This window comes from Monodelphis domestica, chromosome 5, assembly GCF_027887165.1.
Source record: "Monodelphis domestica isolate mMonDom1 chromosome 5, mMonDom1.pri, whole genome shotgun sequence".
NCBI classification, from domain to species: domain Eukaryota; kingdom Metazoa; phylum Chordata; class Mammalia; order Didelphimorphia; family Didelphidae; genus Monodelphis; species Monodelphis domestica.
The window spans coordinates 105,927,882-105,948,284 of record NC_077231.1 but is presented as its reverse complement, the minus strand read 5'-3'; the positions used below and the strand labels follow the sequence as shown (position 1 = coordinate 105,948,284).

Genomic DNA, 20,403 nt, shown 5'->3' with positions numbered 1-20,403 from the left:
ATAAAGTCAACACTTTTAACATGTAACTATGGAATCTATCTCAAATCTAAATAATAGTACTTTACAAAATGATTTTAAAGGAGATAAAGCAACATATTGTAACTTTCCCAGTTAGGTAATTCAATAAACTAAATTTAACAAACATTCATTTTTAAAATGTACTATATTCAGCACATTTTGCTAAGTAAGCATTTCCATTACTTTCTTAGTTTTCAAGTGCTTGTAGCAACAGGAATTTTGTTGGGTGCAGTTTGTCAATAAAAAGTCTTATGGAAATTTTAAACAGATAATAAAAATAAAAATTCTTTAAGTTTCAAAATGTCTTTTGTAAGGGAGTTCTGCAACATGCTCAAAGGGCCTGGAGTTTATTTCTCCATCTGAGGAAGCTGCAGTCTACTTGGGGAAGAATTGTGATGATTTGTAATGGAAGTTTCTTGGAAACCATAAGTAAACATTCAGTAACTAGTTCCTGTTGGCTAACCATGTGGTGAAGAGGAGTCACCTTAATGGTATATGGAAACATTCAAAAAGGACTTTCTGATTCATTTTGACCACAATTTTAACTTTAGTGCTTCTGGTGATCTGCATTGTCCAAACCATCCAGAGAGAGATAACGCTACAAGAAGAGAAACCTTGGAACCTTCTCCCTTCTAAGACTATGTGGCCCAATGAAAGGGCTCCATTGCTTTTTTTTTTTTTTCATTTTAGGTGAAGGAGATTGGAGCTAAATGACTTTTGTGAGTTTTAAAAGGTCAAGAGGCTATTCTGATGTCCCAGCATTGTAGAAGCTGGGTTTTACAGTCAGTGAAGCATTGATGCTCCCCAGGAGAACTTCAGGGGTACCTTCAAGACTCTAGTGTATGATAATTGAGAAAAGGACTCATCCAGCAGTGATGCCACCTTTGGACATGAACTTGGTGGGACCATTACTATGTAGGAACTGAGAGTTAAGCATGACCTACAGGAGTCTGGGCAAATGAGTCTCACTACATTAGTTAGTTTTATTATCATCTCAGCACAACATTTTTAGTAATTAATTTGACAATCAATTAATGGTTTTAGAGTAAAGAACAGGTTTTTCTGCACTCTCATAATGCCTTAACAAATTTCAAAAGAAGTTAAGAATGTACACGTGGTATTTTCTTGAGTATATATTTAATATATATATACTTAATTGTGTAGACTTTTATATTTTAATCATGGTAGCAAAGAAAGTATTTCTATGACTAGTTAATAGCCAAATAGAATTCAGTTTTGGTAGATTCTTAATATGTGATTCAATTATCTATTTTTTACAATTTTGAAAAAATAAATATGTTTCAATATGTTGAAAACTTATAGTATGTATTTCCAAACATGGGGAACTGGTCTGTTAAGAAGAACATATTTAATAATTAAGAGGGAAATAATATTTTTCATTGATACAGAAGCTCTGATTCTCTGAAAACACTTTTTAATGTACCTACTATCCCCTCTTCTGTACTATATGCAGGATTTTTTGAAATATTTTTGCCATAATATCCTAAACCTGTGTACTTAAAAAAACCCAACTGGTTATCTATACAAAGTAATCCTTGAATTCTGAGTTCTTTAACTTAAATTTTGAGTTATAAGGATAGAAATGACAGGGATTATGGATTGGAAAGATGTTTGTTGACGAATATCTTCCAATTAGTCAACTCTCCATTTTTAAAAGGCTCCTTAAAGTTTTGTTATTCAAAAGAACACCCAACACAGGGGTTTTGCAGATCCTTCCTTTATAATTTCCATAACTTTATGAATATAATGCCTCCAGAAGGAACTAGAGCTATACAGATAAAAATGCTCACCTTTTTAGTGACTGTCCTCAGAAGTCATGCTTTTTTCAGTCTGAAGAACACTTAAGAATGGGGCAGTTAAAGGAACTTTGTAAAAAACCCTAAATCTAAACCTTAAACGGGAATTTCTTTTGAAAAATGTAGTTTAGTGGCAATTTGTAAGGGTAAATCTTCTGTCACACTAGTCTTTTTAAAAGCAAAAACAAAAGCTAAAAATCAGATATTTGTATCCAGAAATTATCCTTATCAAAATAGGACATGTATAAGTAGTTTGGCAAATAGCCAACAGGAAGATTTTTTAAAAAGATTTTTAAGGAATTCATAACTCAAAGTGACAAGAAGTTATTCTTCCAAGAAACCATCACCCTGGGGGCAGCTGGGTGGCTCAGTGGATTGAGAGCCAAGCCTAGAGACAGGAGGTTCTAGGTTCAAATCTGGCCTCAGACACTTCCCAGCTGTGTGACCCTGGGCAAGTCACTTGACCCCCATTGCCTAGCCCTTACCACTCTTCTGCCTTGGAGCCAATACACAGTATTGACTCCAAGACGGAAGGTAAGGGTTTATAAAAAAAAAAAAAGAAACGGTCTCCCTCAGTACTATCATTCTAGTCAAATGTGTATGTTTGACTAAGCCAAATAACCAAAGTTAATTACCTGCTCTTGATATTTCTTGATATTTCTAGTATTGGGGACATTTGAGGAGTAATATGAAAAATACTACTTATATAGCCATCAATACTACACTGATCCTTAGCACCCGGAAATTTGGAATATGTTTAATAATAAAATAATCTCGTGAATATATGTGAAAATCAAGCCTTGTCAATACTTTTGAGAGTGAACCAAATAGATGTTGTACCCTATTGACTGGGGTGTATTGGAGCAATCTAGTATCTGCTTCCAAGAGTCAATTTAAAATTTTTCATAATAATCACTACACTTCAGAAATCAACAAACAGTAAAAAATATGGGCTCTATTTATTGTTCTGTAGATTTAAGAAGGTGATGAGGAGAATGTTAATAGCTCCACTTAAACTTAAAAGTATTTCTTATGAACATTTTTTAAAAATCTGGTTGTCAAGTACTTACCAACATACACTTTTCCAACATTAGGATTATTCTAGTATATTTTATGAAACTTAAATATCTACAAATTTAAATTCTCCATATGGTTTGAATTTTAATTTTAAGGGACTTATGGGGAAATGGTGCCATGTTAGGACCTAGGAGAAATCCAGAACACTTTAGTCAGCTTGGAAAATGCACCAGAAAAACAATGATAAATAAAAGCAAAGGAAAACATATATAATTACTTCTATCTTGTTCAACACTCCACAGAAAGAATTCTGTAGTATATATGAGTAGAGATAGGGAAGGGTAGGTAGAAGGCAAAGTGTTCAATATAACAGATTCAGGGCAAGAAATAGGGTCATACCAGTGCCCAGAACAGATAGCTATTCCTACGTAGCTTTCAAGCTGCCCATATTGAACCAAAACAGGTGACAGGAATAGACCAGCACCCAAGTAATGCCACATCTTGACGCCAACCAGCCTCCCCCTCCCCAAATACAATAGGAGACAGAAACAGAGGAATAGAGAATAGGTAAAAACAGAATATAGATGGTGTTGCATTCAGGCAATACAAAGCATAAATCCAGATAGCAAAATTACTAGATGACCTAGGCAAGGTACCCAAAGTCACAGGAACTGACCAATACCTAGGCATTGCAATACCTGGATCCAGACCAGGCAGAATTTAGGCATTCTCAGCCCCTGGACAGTTCATGCCTAAGCCACAGAAGGAGCAACAACATGAGAAAGAACCAAGGAAGCACCTAGAAAGCAAGATTGGATGTAGAGGAATATACTACTAGCATAATCAACATCTGGTTGTGACTTATTAGACTCATAACAAGGAACAGAGTCAAATCAAAGTCAAGTTTAGAATTGTGTAAGGAGGATGAGACAGAGAAGAAGGCAAAACTAAAAATCAAATTGAGCCACTTTGAGACTGAGCAAAACCCCATTCCTGTATAGATGGGGCTTAATCTTAACTAACATATCTAGTACCTGCAAGAACCATACAAATATGGAAAAAAATAGAAGCTGATCCTAAAACAAAGGTCTGACCCAGAAACTGAGCAGGAAGATGAGTAAACAGAAGAAAATACTGAAACAAAGTGACAAACATATTAAAATGGACCACAATTCCAAGTAAAGATCTAGAAGGAAAAGAATCTCCTGGGATAAGAATTAAAAGGATAACTAAAAAAGGAAACAACATACAGAATGCCATTTTTAAGGAACTGACAGGTAGAGAGGAAAGAGTGGCAAAGAGAAGTAAAAGATTAGAATAGATAGCAACTAAACTTATACAAAAATTAAATTCCCTAAAAATTAGAATGGAACAAATAGAAGGCAATGGCTGCACAAGAAGAGAGATATTAAAACAAAAACTAAAGGAGAAAAAAATTAAATACATACTATTAAAAAAAACTAACCTAGAAATAGGATCAAGGAGAAATCATCTAGAAATTATTGCATTATTTGAAAATGAAGAAGGAAACCTTTCCCTCTCCTGCTGCTCAAGGAGCCGGCTGCCACCATGAATGACAGTGTAACCATCAGAACCAGGAAGTTTATGACAGACTTATGCAATGTAAACAGATGGTCATGGATGTTCTTCATCCTGGAAAGACTGAAATTAGAGAAAAACTGGCCAAGATGTACAAAACAACTCCAGATGTCATTTTCGTCTTTGGATTCAGAACCCATTTTGGTGGTGGCAAAACAACAGGCTTTGGCATGATTTATGATTCCCTTGACTATGCAAAGAAAAATGAACCAAAGCACAGACTTGCAAGGCATGGCCTGTATGAGAAGAAAAAGACATCAAGAAAGCAGCAAAAGGAACAAAAAAACAGAATGAAGAAAGTCAGGGGTACTGCAAAGGCAAATGTTGGTGCTGGGGAAAAAAAAGGAATAAAAGGCACGCACTATGGATGGTGTTTATTCGTTAAGATAATATGGATTTTTTCATCGGGGTCTAAATAAACTTTGTAAAAACTTAAAAAAAAATAGAAAAGGAAAAAGGAAAACAAAAATCTTAATGACCACATTTGAAGAAATCATGAATAAAAATTGCCAAGATCTATTCAAACTAGAGGGTACAGTGCTACTAGAAAGAGTATACCCCTGGTTGAAAATAATTCCAAAATGAAAACTCCCTAGAGTATCAGTCAAAATCCAATTCTCCCATATCAAATTAAAAAATACTCCAACAAAGTCAAGTTAAATCAATTAGTATTAAGCACCTACTATGCACTGGGCTTTTTGCTAAGCCTTGGGAGTCTCAAGGAGGCTTCAGTATACTAGAGAAGATAATATGCAAACCACTATACACAAACAAGTTATACACAGGATAAACAAAGGGTGATCTACGAGGGAAGACACCAAAACTAAGGAGGACTGTGAAAGGCTTTTTGTAGGAGGTGGGGGGAATTTAGTTGAGTCTTGAAGAAAGCTACAGAAGCAGGGAGATAGAAATGGGAAGGGAGAGAGTTCCAGGTATGGGTAACAGCCAGGGAAAAATGTATTCAGTTGGAGAATAGAATATGATGTCTGAGGAACAGCATGGAGGCATTTTAGGTGAATCAATTTAATAGGTAAGTGGAGGATGGATGAGAGTAAGAAGAGTAAGGAGAGACCTGAGACATGGAAACCAACTAGATGTCTACTACAAAAGTCTGGCTGGGAGCTAATGAAGTCCTACAACAGGGTGATGACAGTGTTGGAAGAGAGAGTTGTTCCCATGAAGGTAGAGATGACAAGATTGAACAATAGACTCCACATGAGAGATGGAAAAGGATGAAGAATCTGGAATGATGCTTAGCTTATTAGCCAGGGTGACTCTGATGATGAATAACAGTAGGGATGTTAGAAAGAGGAATGGGTTTGGGGGAAAAATAATGAATTTTGTTTTGGAAATGTTAAATTTAGATTATCTATGACACATAGCTCAAGTTATCTAATAGTCAATTGGAAATATGAGACTGCAAGTCAAGAGAGAGATAAGGACTGGAAAAGTAGAACTATAAGTCATCTGCATAAAGATGATGATTAAAGTCATGGGAGCTAATTAGATCACTCAGAAAAATATCGAGAGAGGAAAAGAGAACCCAAGGTATAGAACCATAAGGGGTTTCCAAAGTCAACTGGAGTGACATGGAGTGGCCAGAAAGATAGGAAGAGAACCAAAGAATAATGTCACAAAAAACAATATATGGAACAGAGCATCAAGAAGAAGAAGAAGAAGAAATGCTGAAAGATTGAGAAAAAGCTATTGGTTTTTGCAATTGATTGTAGACCACCTTCTTAAGGAGTTTAACCACAAAAGGAAGGAGATATATGGAAAGATAGCTAATGGGGAAGTATGACTCAAAACATTTTTTGGCAATTGGGGAGACATGGGCATGTTTGTATGGAGTAGAACAACTAAGAGTCAGAGAATGATTGAATATTAGTGAGAGAAAAGATGATATAGAAAATCCACTAGAGAAGATAAGAAGGAAAAGGATAATTTGATTATGTAAATGGAATTGATCTTGTAGAAGGGCCACCTTTTCATGTGAAAGAATTCAAGTACCAGGGGATCACAGTCAGGGTCATACAAGATTTAGGAACTACCACTTTGAAGAAGAGAAGAAATTAGGATATGATATTGCAAAAGGCAACAATAATAATGATGATGATAAAGACAGACCAACAAGAATAAGGTTTCTGGGAAATTCAGTAAGGGGAGAAAAAATAGACATTTAATGAAATGGAAGACTTCCAAATATTCCTTAGGAAAAGACCAGCACAAATTTTAAAATGCAAACATGAGTCAAGAAAAAATAGAAAGGAAATAAATTTGATCCATTTGAAGGGGAGACAGGATAATAAAATGTTTACATTCTAATAACAGAAACAACTTATTTCTCAAAATCCTGATAATTTCTAGTGTCTTAGAGAAAGTTAAAATAAGAGGTCTTGGAAATAGTTTTATTCTATTTTAATGTTCCTAGTAGAAGAGAAAAATGGGGAGAAAATGGAATATATTAGGAGGAAATAAGGAGAAAGGGGAGGGCATGTTAGTTTACATAAGATGGAGGAAGGGGTAAAAGTTAGACTAATTACATGAACCTCATTTTCGTCTGCACCAATCAAAGAAGGTTTGAACACATACACACAAACTCTCTCTCTCTCTCTCTCTCTCTCCCTCCCTTCCTCTCTCTCTCTCTCTCTCTCTCTCTCGCCCTCCCTCTCTCTCTCTCTCTCTCTCTCACACACACACACAAACACACACAGACATGTGCACACTTACATACACAAAGATTTTTGTATAAAAAATAAATCAATAGGAAAATAGGTGGTAGTATGAAGGAAAGAGATTTTAAGATGGAGGATATGATAGATGAGGTAAGAGTAATAAGAGATAAAAATTCTTACATCAGATGATATTGCATTAAAGGTTTAAAAAGAAAGAAAAAATTAAAAAAAGTTTTTTAATCTTTTGATTGAAGATGGGATTAAAGAAAAAGAAAAGGGACAATAGAACTGAAACATCGCTTAATGATAGATTTTAAGCATAAAGCAAACTCCTCTTTTGCCACATTCTTCTTTGCAAATAGAGGAAAGAAAGAAAAAATTATAAGAGGACAAGATGAAGGAAAATACACAATTAAAAACATAACCATGGGTGCATTTGGTTTGAAACCACCAATAAAATGGAAAACATTTTAGAATCGAACAAAATGACGTGTGCTTCTCTCTCTCTCTCTCTCTCTGTTTCTTTCTCTCTCTTCCCCTCTCCCTCTGTTTCTCTTTCTCTCTCTCTCCCTCTCTCTCTCTCTCTCTCTCTCTCTCTCTCTCTCTCTCTCTCTCTCTCTCTCTCTCTCTCTCTCTCTCTCTCTTTCTCTCTCTCTCTCTCTCTCCTCTCTCTTTCTGTTCCTCGCCCTCTTTCATTCTCCCTCCATATATGTGTTTATCTGTATATACAGTATATATGCAGTATATATGCACATATAGTAAAGTCTATTATATACATAGAAAAATATAAATTTAACCCTTTCCCCAGTGTTTTATTCCCCTTCAATTCATTATTTACACAAGCTGGGAATGAGAATGTGGTTTAAGATAAGGCAGTTAGGATTTTTTTTACATGATTGCAATCTTACATTTAACACCTTCTTTATTTGTCCATGCCCTAAACTTTTGTCTCTCAGCCAAGAATTTTCGTTTTAATTTTACCATATTGATGCTTCTTTACCTATCCCAGAAACTTATTGCGTTACATATAACAGAAGTTGCCAATAAAGTGATTTCACCAAAGACATTTTTGTTGTGGTAGAACTACTTTTTGGAAAAAAGACAAACATGTTTGATTCAGTCCCTAGATGATCTAACATTCCTGATTATATCAGTTTTATCTGTGACTCCCTTCCTATGTCCACATACCTGTTGACAGATGGTTACAGAACTTTTATAACTGTTATTTATCATCTACATAATATCCACACTACTGGGGGATTGTGTCATAATAATAATTATGGTTATTATTAATTTGTGATTGAAACATGCTATATATTCTACTTAAGTTTCATTTTATAAGCAGAAATGAGCAATCATCATGAGGTATGATTAGAACCATTTCATAGTAATCCTTTCTAACCCCAAGTAGTACAGAGAATCATTTGCTATCTCTAACCAAACATGGTTAGGTAAATTTATTACTTATATTCATTTAAATGTAATTTTTAAAAAGAATTTCTAATAAAATTCTTTATTAGAAGTTTTCATTTACCAAGGTGATAGACCTATAAAATTCAAAGTAAAAAATTTTATATCTTTTAATATTGTTTAAAGACCATTCAAATATTCAGTCCTATTCTCTCTAGTTAGGTTCAGCAGGATTCTGTGATGCTTTTAAGTGACCTGGGTGAAAATGGATCTCACATTTCCCTTTTTTTCCAAGTCCTTAACTCTCTCCTCCCATTCAAGCCTTTGAAAAATTATTTATTTATTTAGAATATTTTTCTATGCTTCCATGATTCATGTTCTCTCACTCCCCTTTTCCTTTCCCCCCTCCTGTAGCTGACAAGCAATTCCACTGGGTTATACATGTATCATTGTTCAAAATCTTTTTCGATATTATTCATATTTGCAATAGAATGTTTTAAATGTAATTTTTAAACAAAAGTAAACTCCTAAGATTATAATAATGCAGAATGAAGTCACTTTGTTTTTCTTCCATTCATGTGAGTGATATATAGGTAGTTTGATTTTCTAAAAATTTTCTTTTTTTCTATTCTAATTATCTAATTATGACATTAAAATTTGTTAGTACAAAGTGAACAGACATTGCCTTAAAATTAAAAAGATTAGATCCAGGTACATTCTGGGTGGTAAAAGAAGTCAATAAAGAGTCACCAATTTGGTCATTATGATAGAAATTAGAGTATACTTTAGACTAAAATAATGTAGAAATTTTGTGCATTTTAAATAAAATAATTTGCTAGTGACTTTAACAAATTAACATCATTCTTTCCCCTCTTCTACCAGAACGGTCATATCTGTTGTACAGTGGATCTACAGTGCCTTCAAGAACTATGAAGTTAACATCTGTCTCTCACAAGAGGTTTCTGGTTAAAGACTTTTACTTCACAAAAAAGCCCCCAAACTCAGTTAAAACCAAAATTGTACCAGCTCTATGTGACCAACATGCAGATCTACTTTAGCCTTTTAATTATAGAATTTATAGAGCTTGGGGACACCCTAGAAGGAAAAACCAATTGATTAAATCAGAATGCATTTCTATTTTGTTCCTGACCTGACTGTATGGGAATGAATATAGTGATATCAAAATCACTGGAAGCAGACACTGAACCAGTTTGGTATTTGAAAGCAATTTTTTCATTTGATGCAGAAAGTTAGACCTTATATTATCTTCACATATTGCTTGGGGTCTTCACTGTCACTTTTTTAGTCAGTGAATGGAAAAATATTTTTACAAGCAAGATAAAGGACTTTGATGTTTTGTGTATAAATACATGCTCAGAAAAACAAAACCTAAATCAAGTTATTAAAATATATATATATATGTATAGGCATGGATGCTTAATGTTTTCTGATGGGAAAATCATCTCTATTTATTTTTCATGCACTTAATAGTACTTGATCAAATTGTTGTGCAAAATTTAAATAAATATCTCTTACCTTATGTATATGTGACTCTTCGAATATATTTCACCTTTAAAGGTGATTATATCTTCTGGTTCTCCCAATTTCATTTATACTTCTCTCACAAATGCATCAACCCTCATTTATGTTTTCCTATCAGGCTGATCTACTTGGGGCATTTCTTCCTTGAAAGGAGGGCCTATACCAAATGATGGGGATGGTGGTAGTGAGAAAGTAGGGGGCAGAAGTTTTATTATGTCATATCGGTTAAAATCCCTAGAGAATGTGTCTTGGACTCTTCTAGCTTTAAAACTGTATATGCCTATTTTTATCTAGGATGATAAGGAAAAACTCTGATTTTTTTATAAGAAATATATGCCTTGCTGGAATGATACAACTCCTAACTAATCCTTCATGACTTTTGAGAAACCTTCCACTCACAGTGAAGGGCCAACACAGTGCTTTCCATTGGACTTGTCTCCTATTGCAAAGAATGGCTCATCCTTAGACTTCCAACAACCTGGGAAAGAGGGTAGTTCTCTATAACATACAGCAAAACCACTTGGAACCCTGAAATGGCCCTCGAGTCCCAGGATGCTTCTTTTTGCAATTTTAAACCCTTAATATGATTTAGCAGCTTATAAATGGGAAGAAATGGATCTTTCTAGCAGTGGCAATTAGTGGAATTCAAGAGTTTAAGATGTAAGCATCTAAACTTAAGTTTTTGCAACAAAATACTTCTTAGGAGACAAAATGATCTTTGCGAGGGTTATCCTCAAGGTAGCTGCAAAGGACTAAAGGCAGCCAGGACTGACTGGCCAGGAGAGCGAGACCTTGTGAATGTGCCATATGGTACAGGTCTAAAGTGAATGCAAAATTATCAATCCAGCTGTCCCAGAGATGGTCTTTATTTTGGAGGAAGAGTAAAATGAGGCCATTTGGGATATATTATGATTCCTGTATCTGTTCATATCCTAAGTTATTTGTGTCTTATACATTTCTAGGTGGAAGAAATAAAGCACTAACTTGATATTCACATTGTATATTGAGTATTTTTTTCTATAGGGAAATTTATTGACCATATGGTGGGGAAACACATTATGTTGGCAATTTTCCTGAAATTATTCAATGATGAAAGTAGACCCAAAGGTCAATGGTGATTCATTTAGTGGCTTCAGGATCCCAGGATTGGACCAAATTTTGTGTGAGTCCAGAGCCTGACACCTTAGAATGGGCTATGCCCAAATCCCAAACCCTGATTATACTATTAAAAAGCAGGTTAATAATTTATTAAAGGTGCTACATAAAACCACAAAGATGGAAACTGGGAAAGGTAGGGTTGGGAATTGGAAATATATTTTCCAAATGATTTTAAAAAAGAGAGATATAAAAACACATTGAAATCAAAAATGACAAATGCAAGCTATGAAAAATTAAATAACATCATTTAAAATATCCCTTCTTAATGCTAGAGGAACAAAGTATCATAGTCAAAGACTATGGCATTTAATAATTCTACTCTTTTAATATATGTACTATTTACTGACTCTAAATTCAGTTTATTGTCCAGATTCTGTAGGTTCCTCTTAAACTGTTTCTGTCTTCTTTTTAAATTTACATTTTTTACCTTTATTATTTACATGATATATTGGAATTTAGGCCACAGAAGAATATATTTGCTAATTTTGGTTTTTTTCTTAATAATTGTTATTTTGGAAGATTTGGAGGATTTTATAAATTAATTTTAATTTTCAATTTCCAATTTTCCTTTTCCAGAAACAAATTATATTTGTTAATATCTACTTATATAGATCAAACTAAAAAAAGATAGTGAAGCAGATTTTTATTCTCTAAATATCATTCTAGAAGAAAATGTAGGGAAGGGGTTAGATATTCAATATTTTTTAAACTAGAGTTCTGTATATAATAATCAGTCACCCTAGATTATATCTTTTTAGAGAAAAAAGATAAAAACCATTGTGCTTTCTTTAGTGAGCTATTAAAAATATGAAGGTTTTCAAATTGATTTTTCTCTCAAAATTCTTCTTTATAAAGAATAAAAACCAAGGAAAAATTGTTTTGCATATAGAATGTGATAAGCAATAACCAAAGATTTTCTTGAAGAAGAAATAGCATTGTGTAGCAAGTATGTCCTCATTTGCAAGTAACTGTCAACATGCTGTTGAAGAGTTATGCCAGGAATTTATGGGAAAGTTTAAAAAGCTTATATATATTTTAGTGTACTAGGAAGAAAATGCAGAAAACCATACAGTAATGAGAGGTTTTCCCCTTTAAAAAATTTCCCTTCCTTTTCCAAAAACCAAGACATTATCAGCACTTTACTGAGTCTAGTTGGAAATAATCTTGCGGCAGTATAAAAATATAAATATTTCTCTTAATTTCCTTTCTTTAAAAAGGGAGTGAAGAGAGGCAATGTAGTGTAATGCATAGAAAAGTCCATGAAACTTTTAGAAAGACCTGAGTTCAAGTGTTGCCTCTATAAAATACAAGCTAGGCTATTCTTTGCAAGTCATTCTCAATTCTTTAAGCAATTCTGTAAGATCATAAATTGAAGAGGCATTGTCCTCCATTGGTAGAGAGAGTTTCTTCACCTGGGAGTTGGCCCCTATCCCCCCCCAATCAACAATCAACAATATGGAGTTATTCTTGTAGTCTCCCAGAGATTCTCATAGTCAGCTTGATAGTGACCAGAAAGTACAGTAAAAGATGTCATCAGAGTAAAGTATAATTTTTTAAAAATGGAATATGATAGATATGTGATGAAAGATAAATCAACAGTCTAAATGCCCCAGTATTATTATCCTTGTGTTGACAAAAGCAAAGAAGGTCACCAGCACATGGAGTGAACCCTTTATAATGAACTTATGGAACGTCATGAACAAGAGTTTCACAAAATGAACATATATGGATGGTTTGCAGTGCTTCATTGGAGAGAATATCCAAATCAATGAGATCATAGACTCATCTGAATAACATTTAAGTGGCACACATTTTGTCTAAACAAATCATTAACCCTGAGAAATGGAAGTGTGAAAAACACACATAAAACACCTACTTCAGGGATCCCTTGTCCGAATTCCACACCAGCTTTCAGGTTGGATCTCCACAGAGGTTTACTGTTGGATATATTGGATACTATTTTTAGAGAATCTAAATTCTAGAATTTAGAGAATTCTAATGATGTTAGTGGCTAGCACAGTGCCCAGCACATAGGCACTCAATAGATATTTATTGATTAATCAATCAATTGATTGATTCTCTGGTTATACTCCCATACTAACTTATGATGTAATAGTAGTTACAAAGCAGTTTCTCTGTAAATCAGGGGCATACTCTCCCACAAATATACAGAAATTCCATAGGGGGGAGAATGGGTATGAAATTAAAATATAACTCTGAGAGACAAATGTGTGGAACCTATATGGCAAGGCCCATCTTAGCTTTGGAACTTCAGAGATTCAATATTCTTTCTCTCTGGAGGATCATTGTGGATGAATCACTCCACTTCTTTGCTGGTCTGGCCCTTCACAGGTTATAGAATCTCCACTGGGCATGTACCTTAGCTGGGTTATGCTCTCAGAGAGTATAGTGCCATGGTTTGTTGGGACCATCTCCTGCTAGGTTGATTTGAGCCGGTCACTTGGCAATTTCACTGACTGGTTTGGATTAGAGAATCCATTATATCATTGATCAATGGCTTCTGGACAGTGTCAAATATGTCTGCTGATGGGCAGCTCTTCTTGGACCAGATGCTGCCAGGATATACTAGGCAAGTTTCTTGGATTCTAGGTTTTTCTTTTTAAGGCAAAACATCTTTGCTAGCTAAGTTAATACCTTGGATTCCTTGGACACTATGCAAGCTTTGAGGTTCAGTACCCACAGTAAAATCACAAAGAGAAAGAAAGCTTCCACTGGATGATTGGGGGTGGACCTAATACTAATACTTTATTTTTTAGAATAAATGTTAAAACAACTTGTGGGTGACTTTCTATGACCAGGAACTTGTATCAAGGGAGACAGAAGCTAATTGGGCTCCAGGAATAGCTTTGTTGTCTTAAAAAGAAATCTAATCTCTGTTGTTGAGAAAATAGGATAGGAGGAGGAATCCTAGTTCCATCACATGCTATTCCCATGTGCCAAGGTTTTATGAATGTTCTGGGGAACCTTCTGAAAATTAAATGTTTTCAGGGCTTTTATTAGAAATCTTCCTGGAATAGGTAGTACTAAAGAGAAAAAGAAGGGGGGGGATATAACAACCTCTCTCCCACTATAAAAAAGAAGAAAAAAATAGAGGACAAAAGTCAGAAATATTAGGGTTTTTTCTCCCCTCTTCAGAAGGACTGAGTCTCAGATCACAATGATCTGGTCCTGGAATTGGATTTCCTAATCCAAAGTAGAAACAATAAACTGATGAGTCAATGAATCAGAAGAGGACCAGTGACTAATGAGCAGCAACAGGTATATTATTGATGCAGCATCAACATTCTAACATAGTCAATAGTACTAATTGAGTTTATTTGTAGTAGGTTTAGAGGTGATAAGCCTCTTACATGCAAATTGCCCTAGGATATGTGAGATTTTCTCAATATCACTATTGACTCAATATTTCCTGGTTCACTCACAAAAACAAAAACCTTTCCTGAGAGCTGCATTATGAAAATGATACAAAATCTTTGCCTCCTAAGAAGCTTCTATGGATGTAATAAATGCAGACTCTTTTTAACTTCCTTCAAGGGACTCAGTATTACCCCCAGTCAACTAGGAGATCCACTTTCTTTGAAGTGGATCCACTATAGTTATATAGAAACAGTTTCACTTCCCTCCTGCCCATATTAGAAAGCAAGATACCTCCCAATAAGATGACTACTTGATCCCCTAAGCTATTTCTGAGGAGTCTTCTAAAGTAGAAAGGAAGCCTGCCAATGGAAGAGAAATTGCGCTAGTCCTCCAGGGTGTATGAAGTCTCTAAAGCAGCACAACCTCAATGCCAAAGAAATTGTCCTAGAAAAGGAGAAAGTATTGGAGAAAGTCATCTGGAGATATGTCCAAAAAGAATCCATTCTAATGGGATAAATCTTTCTGGATATGGGATCCCTGAAACCATTCCCCTGGAGAACCTTATCTTTCTAAGATGGTGTTGATTTGATGTGTTACAGGCACGATTTCTTGGAGTTAGGACACCTAATCTGAGAGGTAAGCTACATAACAATTTAACTGTTCATTAACAGAGTAAATCTCTCTTGCTTTGAGATATGAGAGTAGTATTCTACTAGTTGGGGAAAGGTTTAGTGTTATTTAAGTTAGAAGTGTTTTCTAACTAGTACAAAGAGCCTAGCTACTTTGTTCTTAAGGAGATCATAGATCTTAAGCTAAGCATAAGATAGCATGACTACCCAGTGTTTGTGTTAGTTTATACTATATTAGATATACTCTCCAACCTTTGCTGTTCTTATAATAACCTAACCTGGTTGTTCAGTATGGATCGGGTCTGTGATGAACGATAAAATTCACTAAAAATAGGTATATGCAGTGGTAATCTAGTCCACTTGACCAAATGTCCAGGAATCAGTGTGGATCAAAATCTTCTCTTGCTCATTCTTGAAGGCTATGGGGGGAGCCATCAGTAAACTAGGCAAAATGGCATCCCTTAGAATTGTAAAATTTAGAATTTAATCTCAAATAATAAAAATATTATATTTTATGAAGTTTATTAAAGATCATTAGAAATCAAGGATTAAAGAGGATACAAATTAAAAACCACATGCCCATGGCTGTTTAGTCATTTTTAAAATTCCCACTCACTACCATCACTGCTGATTGCTGAATCATCCCCAAAGAGGGCGTGGGAGGAGTTACCACCAGTTAAATACCAATAACGTGATCCTGCCAATGTGGAGATGCAGGAGAGATTATAGGGAATTTTGGGAAATACTAAGGACTTCTGGAGAATGAAGTCAAAAGTTCAAAATGTCCTTTTATACAGGAGTCAGGTTCATATAAGTGGATGGGAGGCTGGAGGATTGGGCCAGCCAAGGAGGCAATCTTCCAGAGTCTGGGACGGAAGCTTCAGTCACTGATGTAGTCACTAATTATTTAGGGTACTAATACCAGACACCCTAGGAAAAATGATTTTTAATGTACCAATTCTATTTAGTAATAGAAATTTCCTGTGTACTACCTATCATGTTCAAAGGACTGTCTTGCATCATCCAACCCATAATTGGCAACTTTGGACGAAGAGTAATTCTATGACACTGTTCAGCAAATAGAGTCCAGTAAGAGGTAAGCAACAGCTTTTTCAAAAATGATATAGTGAGTGGCTACTTTAGAGAATTTAGAACTTCAGACACTTAACAGATGCTTGGTGTACTGGTGTACATTGGTGTAGGGTATATTTCTTGGTGCCTGTCAGAGGTTCCATTTAGCTCTACTTTTTAGGGACAGCAATCTCCAGAAACATTGGCTGTGCAGAATCACAAGGGGCCCAAGGGGAAAGAGTTCTGATCATCATACTTTAGATTTTCTAAGTCTGTAACCTGTTCCGGTCCCCTTGAAAGAAAAATTCAGGCAATTTGCAAGTTGAGGGCCATTAGTATACCCATGTATGAGTCCAATGAGTCTCTGGGCTTCCTTGTTAGATTGAGGGGCAAGTGAATCCCAAAGCTCACTAAGTCATAGGGGTTCTTATCTTCTCCTAGATGAGACTCTTTATGCCACTGGGTGATCAAGTTGTGTTAAGGGAGTCAGGGGTCAATCAAGCAATAAGTAAGCTTTGTTGTCTTTTAGGAAAAACTAATTTCTGTTGTGAGGAAATGAGAAGGGTGGGGAAACTCCATTTCCATTATCCTAGGGGGGAAAGGAAATAAGGCTAAAACTTCTAAGGATCACAAGAGGATCGAAATTCATTTAACAACTAGAGCAAAAGCAGATGAGTGAATAAAGATAAACACATTAGAAGGGAAGGTGACTACTAAAACATCCAGAAGATTACAAAGTTAAGTAAAAAATGTGAGGTGGGGAAATTAATCAAGCATTTGATAGAAGGCAGAAGCTTATGGATTAGTAAGATATCATGGATCTGCAGCTGGATGTTCCAGAATGGTTCCAAGAGAAATCAGAATTATAAGCAAACAAATTAGAACAATACAAATGAAAGAATTTATAGCCTGTACAGCAGAAATAATTAGCAGAATTTTTACATTTTGAATTTACAATGGGGAGACTCCAAAATATAAGGGGAAAACAACAGATTTGGATCATAAATATCTTGAAAAAGACACAATGGAATAAGGGAAGCAAAAAGCAATAATAATGAAAGAATGTATGATCTATATACAAATAAACAAAAGAAAATGCCATCCAATTCCATTTATAAGAAAATTAACCAGAAATTAATAAGGAATTATCCAATAAAAGAAATAAAAATTCTATGTATAGACTATTTTATATGAAAAAAATAAGAAAAGGAATGATCACTTCTTGGACTCAGCAAAAGCAGATCTCAGAGGAAAAGTTGCATTTCAATGAATACATAGAAAATAATTTAAAAGTGAAAATTAATAAATATCATATGCAATTAAAATCTCCAAATAAAGCAATCCAATAAAAAGACAAAGGAGGAAAATTTGAAAATTAGGGGTGAAATAGATAAATTAGAAACCAAAATGCAAAATTAAAATCTGATTCTTTGAAAAGATTAACAAAATCAACAAACCCTTAGTTAACCTGATTAAAGAAAAGAGAAAATAAAATAAAATTATGAACTTGAAAAATGAAAGAAACAATCATGAGAGAAGAAACAAAAGTGACAGTCAACCAAATACAACTAAAGTTCAGCAAAACTTACTTAAAAGAAATAGAGGGATATTTATGGAAATATAATGCACTCAAAATAGTAGACTGAAATACAAATTTCAACAAAAAGGATGAAACTATCAAAGATGGAGAAATAAAAAGTGATCCAAATGAATTACAAGTAAATTCCATCAATATTTAAAGAACAATCAATACCTATGCTACATAAGTTAATATCAAAAGTTGAGATGGAAAACACTACCAAATTTCATAACTATAATATTAATACCTAATTGAAAGAAGAGGAAAACACATATAGAAAACAACATAATGATATAATCAATGAATTTAGATTAAAACACTTTTAAAAGTAGTTAAAAGACAGTGTAAATATATCAAAACATTAGCTATAATTAACTTGGACTTATTAATATTACAAAAATAATTCGTATAAACATAGTGATACCCAAAACATTTGTTTCTTTCTTTGCTACCATGAGAAATGAAAGGCAGAAATGTAGGAAAAGAGGAGAAAAGCATTGTAAGTTGCCAATGACACAATAATCAAAGAAAATCAAAGAAGAAACTAATTGAGAAAATTATTACTCTAGCAAATTACCAGGGTACAAAATAAACACACAAAATCACCAAATTTCTAAGGAGAAATGAACAAAAATAAGGAAAGAATAATAGAATGGGAAGTAGTATTTAAAATAACTACAAAATTCTAAAAAAATTCAGGAAACAATGTATACTCAATACTTTTAAGGCTATAACCCCAAAATACCTTTTAAAGAAACAAAGTATGATTTCAATACCTGAATAAATATTCAGTGCTCATTCTAGGGAAGAATCAATATAATTTTAAAAGATAATACTACCTAAATTCTTTCATAGAATAAAACTATCAGTAAAAACACTAAATAATCACATGATAATTTTCTAGACAAAAATGACTTCAAAATTCACCTCTAGAATCTCAAGGGAAATAACTTTTTTAAAAGACATAAAGGAGGGGAGGCCAACCTCTAGACATAAAACTATGTTGTAATAATTAACAAAATTATTTGGTACTGACTTCTGTGTAAGAATGGCTACAGAGTAGATGTGGCTGGCTTCCTCTCCTCAGACCCAAAGAAACAGACTACCTCAAAAGACCCCCCCCCCAAACAAAAACAACCATCCTCATAAGAACGGAGAGACCCCACACTAAGGCATAGCACTGAAGATAGGTGGGACTCCAGCATTTCCACAATATAAGGGAACAAAAAGCTGACCCACCCTCCCCCACCCACCATGCCGACAGAGCCAGAGTTTAAGTTGGCACTGGCCAGAATCAATAAGTGAGGGAGAGGCACCCCAGGACTAAACAACAGGCAGCCCCACCATGCTATTCCACTGAACGTCCTTTCTGTCTCTTAGCCAGTACCAAATTGTTTTGATGACCACTGCTTTATAATAGAGTTTAAGATCTGGGACTGCAAGGCCACCTTCCTTTGTATTTTTTTTTTCATTATTTCCCTAGATACCCTTGGTCCTTTGTCTTTACAAATGAACTTTTTATGTTTTTTTCTAATTCAGTAAAAAAGTTTTTTGGAAGTTCAATGGGTATGGCATTAAATATATAGATAAGTTTGGGTATGATGGTCATTTTGATTATATTAGCTCTTCCTACCCATGAGCAGTTAATGTTTTTCCAATTGCTCAAGTCTAGTTTTAGTTGTGTGGACAGTGTTTTGTAATTGTGTTCATTTAGTTCCTTTTTGTCTCGGCAGATAGATTCCTAAGCATTTCATTTTGTCTAAGGTTATTTTGAATGGGATTTCTCTTTCTAAATCTTGCTGCTGAGATGTGTTGGAAATATATAGATAAGCTGATGACTTACGCGGGTTTATTTTGTATCCTGCAACTTTGCTAAAGTTGTTGATTATTTCCGCTAGCTTTTTTGTTGATTCTCTAGGATTTTTTAAGTAGACCCTCATAACATCTGCAAAGAGTGACAGCTTGGTCTCCTCATTGCCTATTTTAATGCCTTCAATTTCTTTTTCTTCTCTAATTGCTACTGCTAGTGTTTCTAATACAATGTTAAATAATAGAGGTGATAATGGGCATCCTTGTTTCACTCCTGATCTTATTGGGAATGCATCTATTTTATCCCCATTGCAGATGATGTTTGCTGATGGTTTTAGATATATACTGTTTATTATTTTTAGGAAAGACCCTTCTATTCCTATGCTTCCTTGTGTTTTTAATAGGAATGGATGTTGTATTTTATCAAAGGCTTTTTCTGCGTCTATTGAGATAATCCTGTGATTTTTGTTGGTTTGCTTGTTGATATGGTCAATTATGTGGATGGTTTTCCTAATATTGAACCAGCCCTGCGATCCTGGTATAAATCCTAATTGATCATAGTGAATGACCCTCCTGATCACTTCCTGGAGTCTTTTTGCTAGTATCCTGTTTAAGATTTTTGCATCTATGTTCATTAGGGAGATTGGTCTGTAGTTTTCTTTCTCCGTTTTTGACTTGCCTGGCTTTGGAATCAGTACCAT

At 34.5% G+C, this 20,403-nt stretch overlaps 1 protein-coding gene and 1 pseudogene across 2 annotated transcripts in view; both read left to right on the top strand.

Moving 5' to 3' along the window:
• The window catches only part of NELL2 (neural EGFL like 2), a 131,776-nt gene extending 120,704 nt beyond the window's left edge, over positions 1–11,072 (top strand). For both annotated transcript variants that reach the window (XM_056799013.1, XM_007503882.2), the window contains one exon: positions 9,419–11,072. In XM_056799013.1, the coding sequence (XP_056654991.1) occupies positions 9,419–9,469 (51 nt within the window). In that variant the 3' untranslated portion in view covers positions 9,470–11,072. The remainder of the gene's footprint in view (positions 1–9,418) is intronic.
• Positions 4,407–4,885, top strand: LOC100023548 (40S ribosomal protein S24-like; annotated as a pseudogene).
• Positions 11,073–20,403: the final 9,331 nt, after the last annotated feature.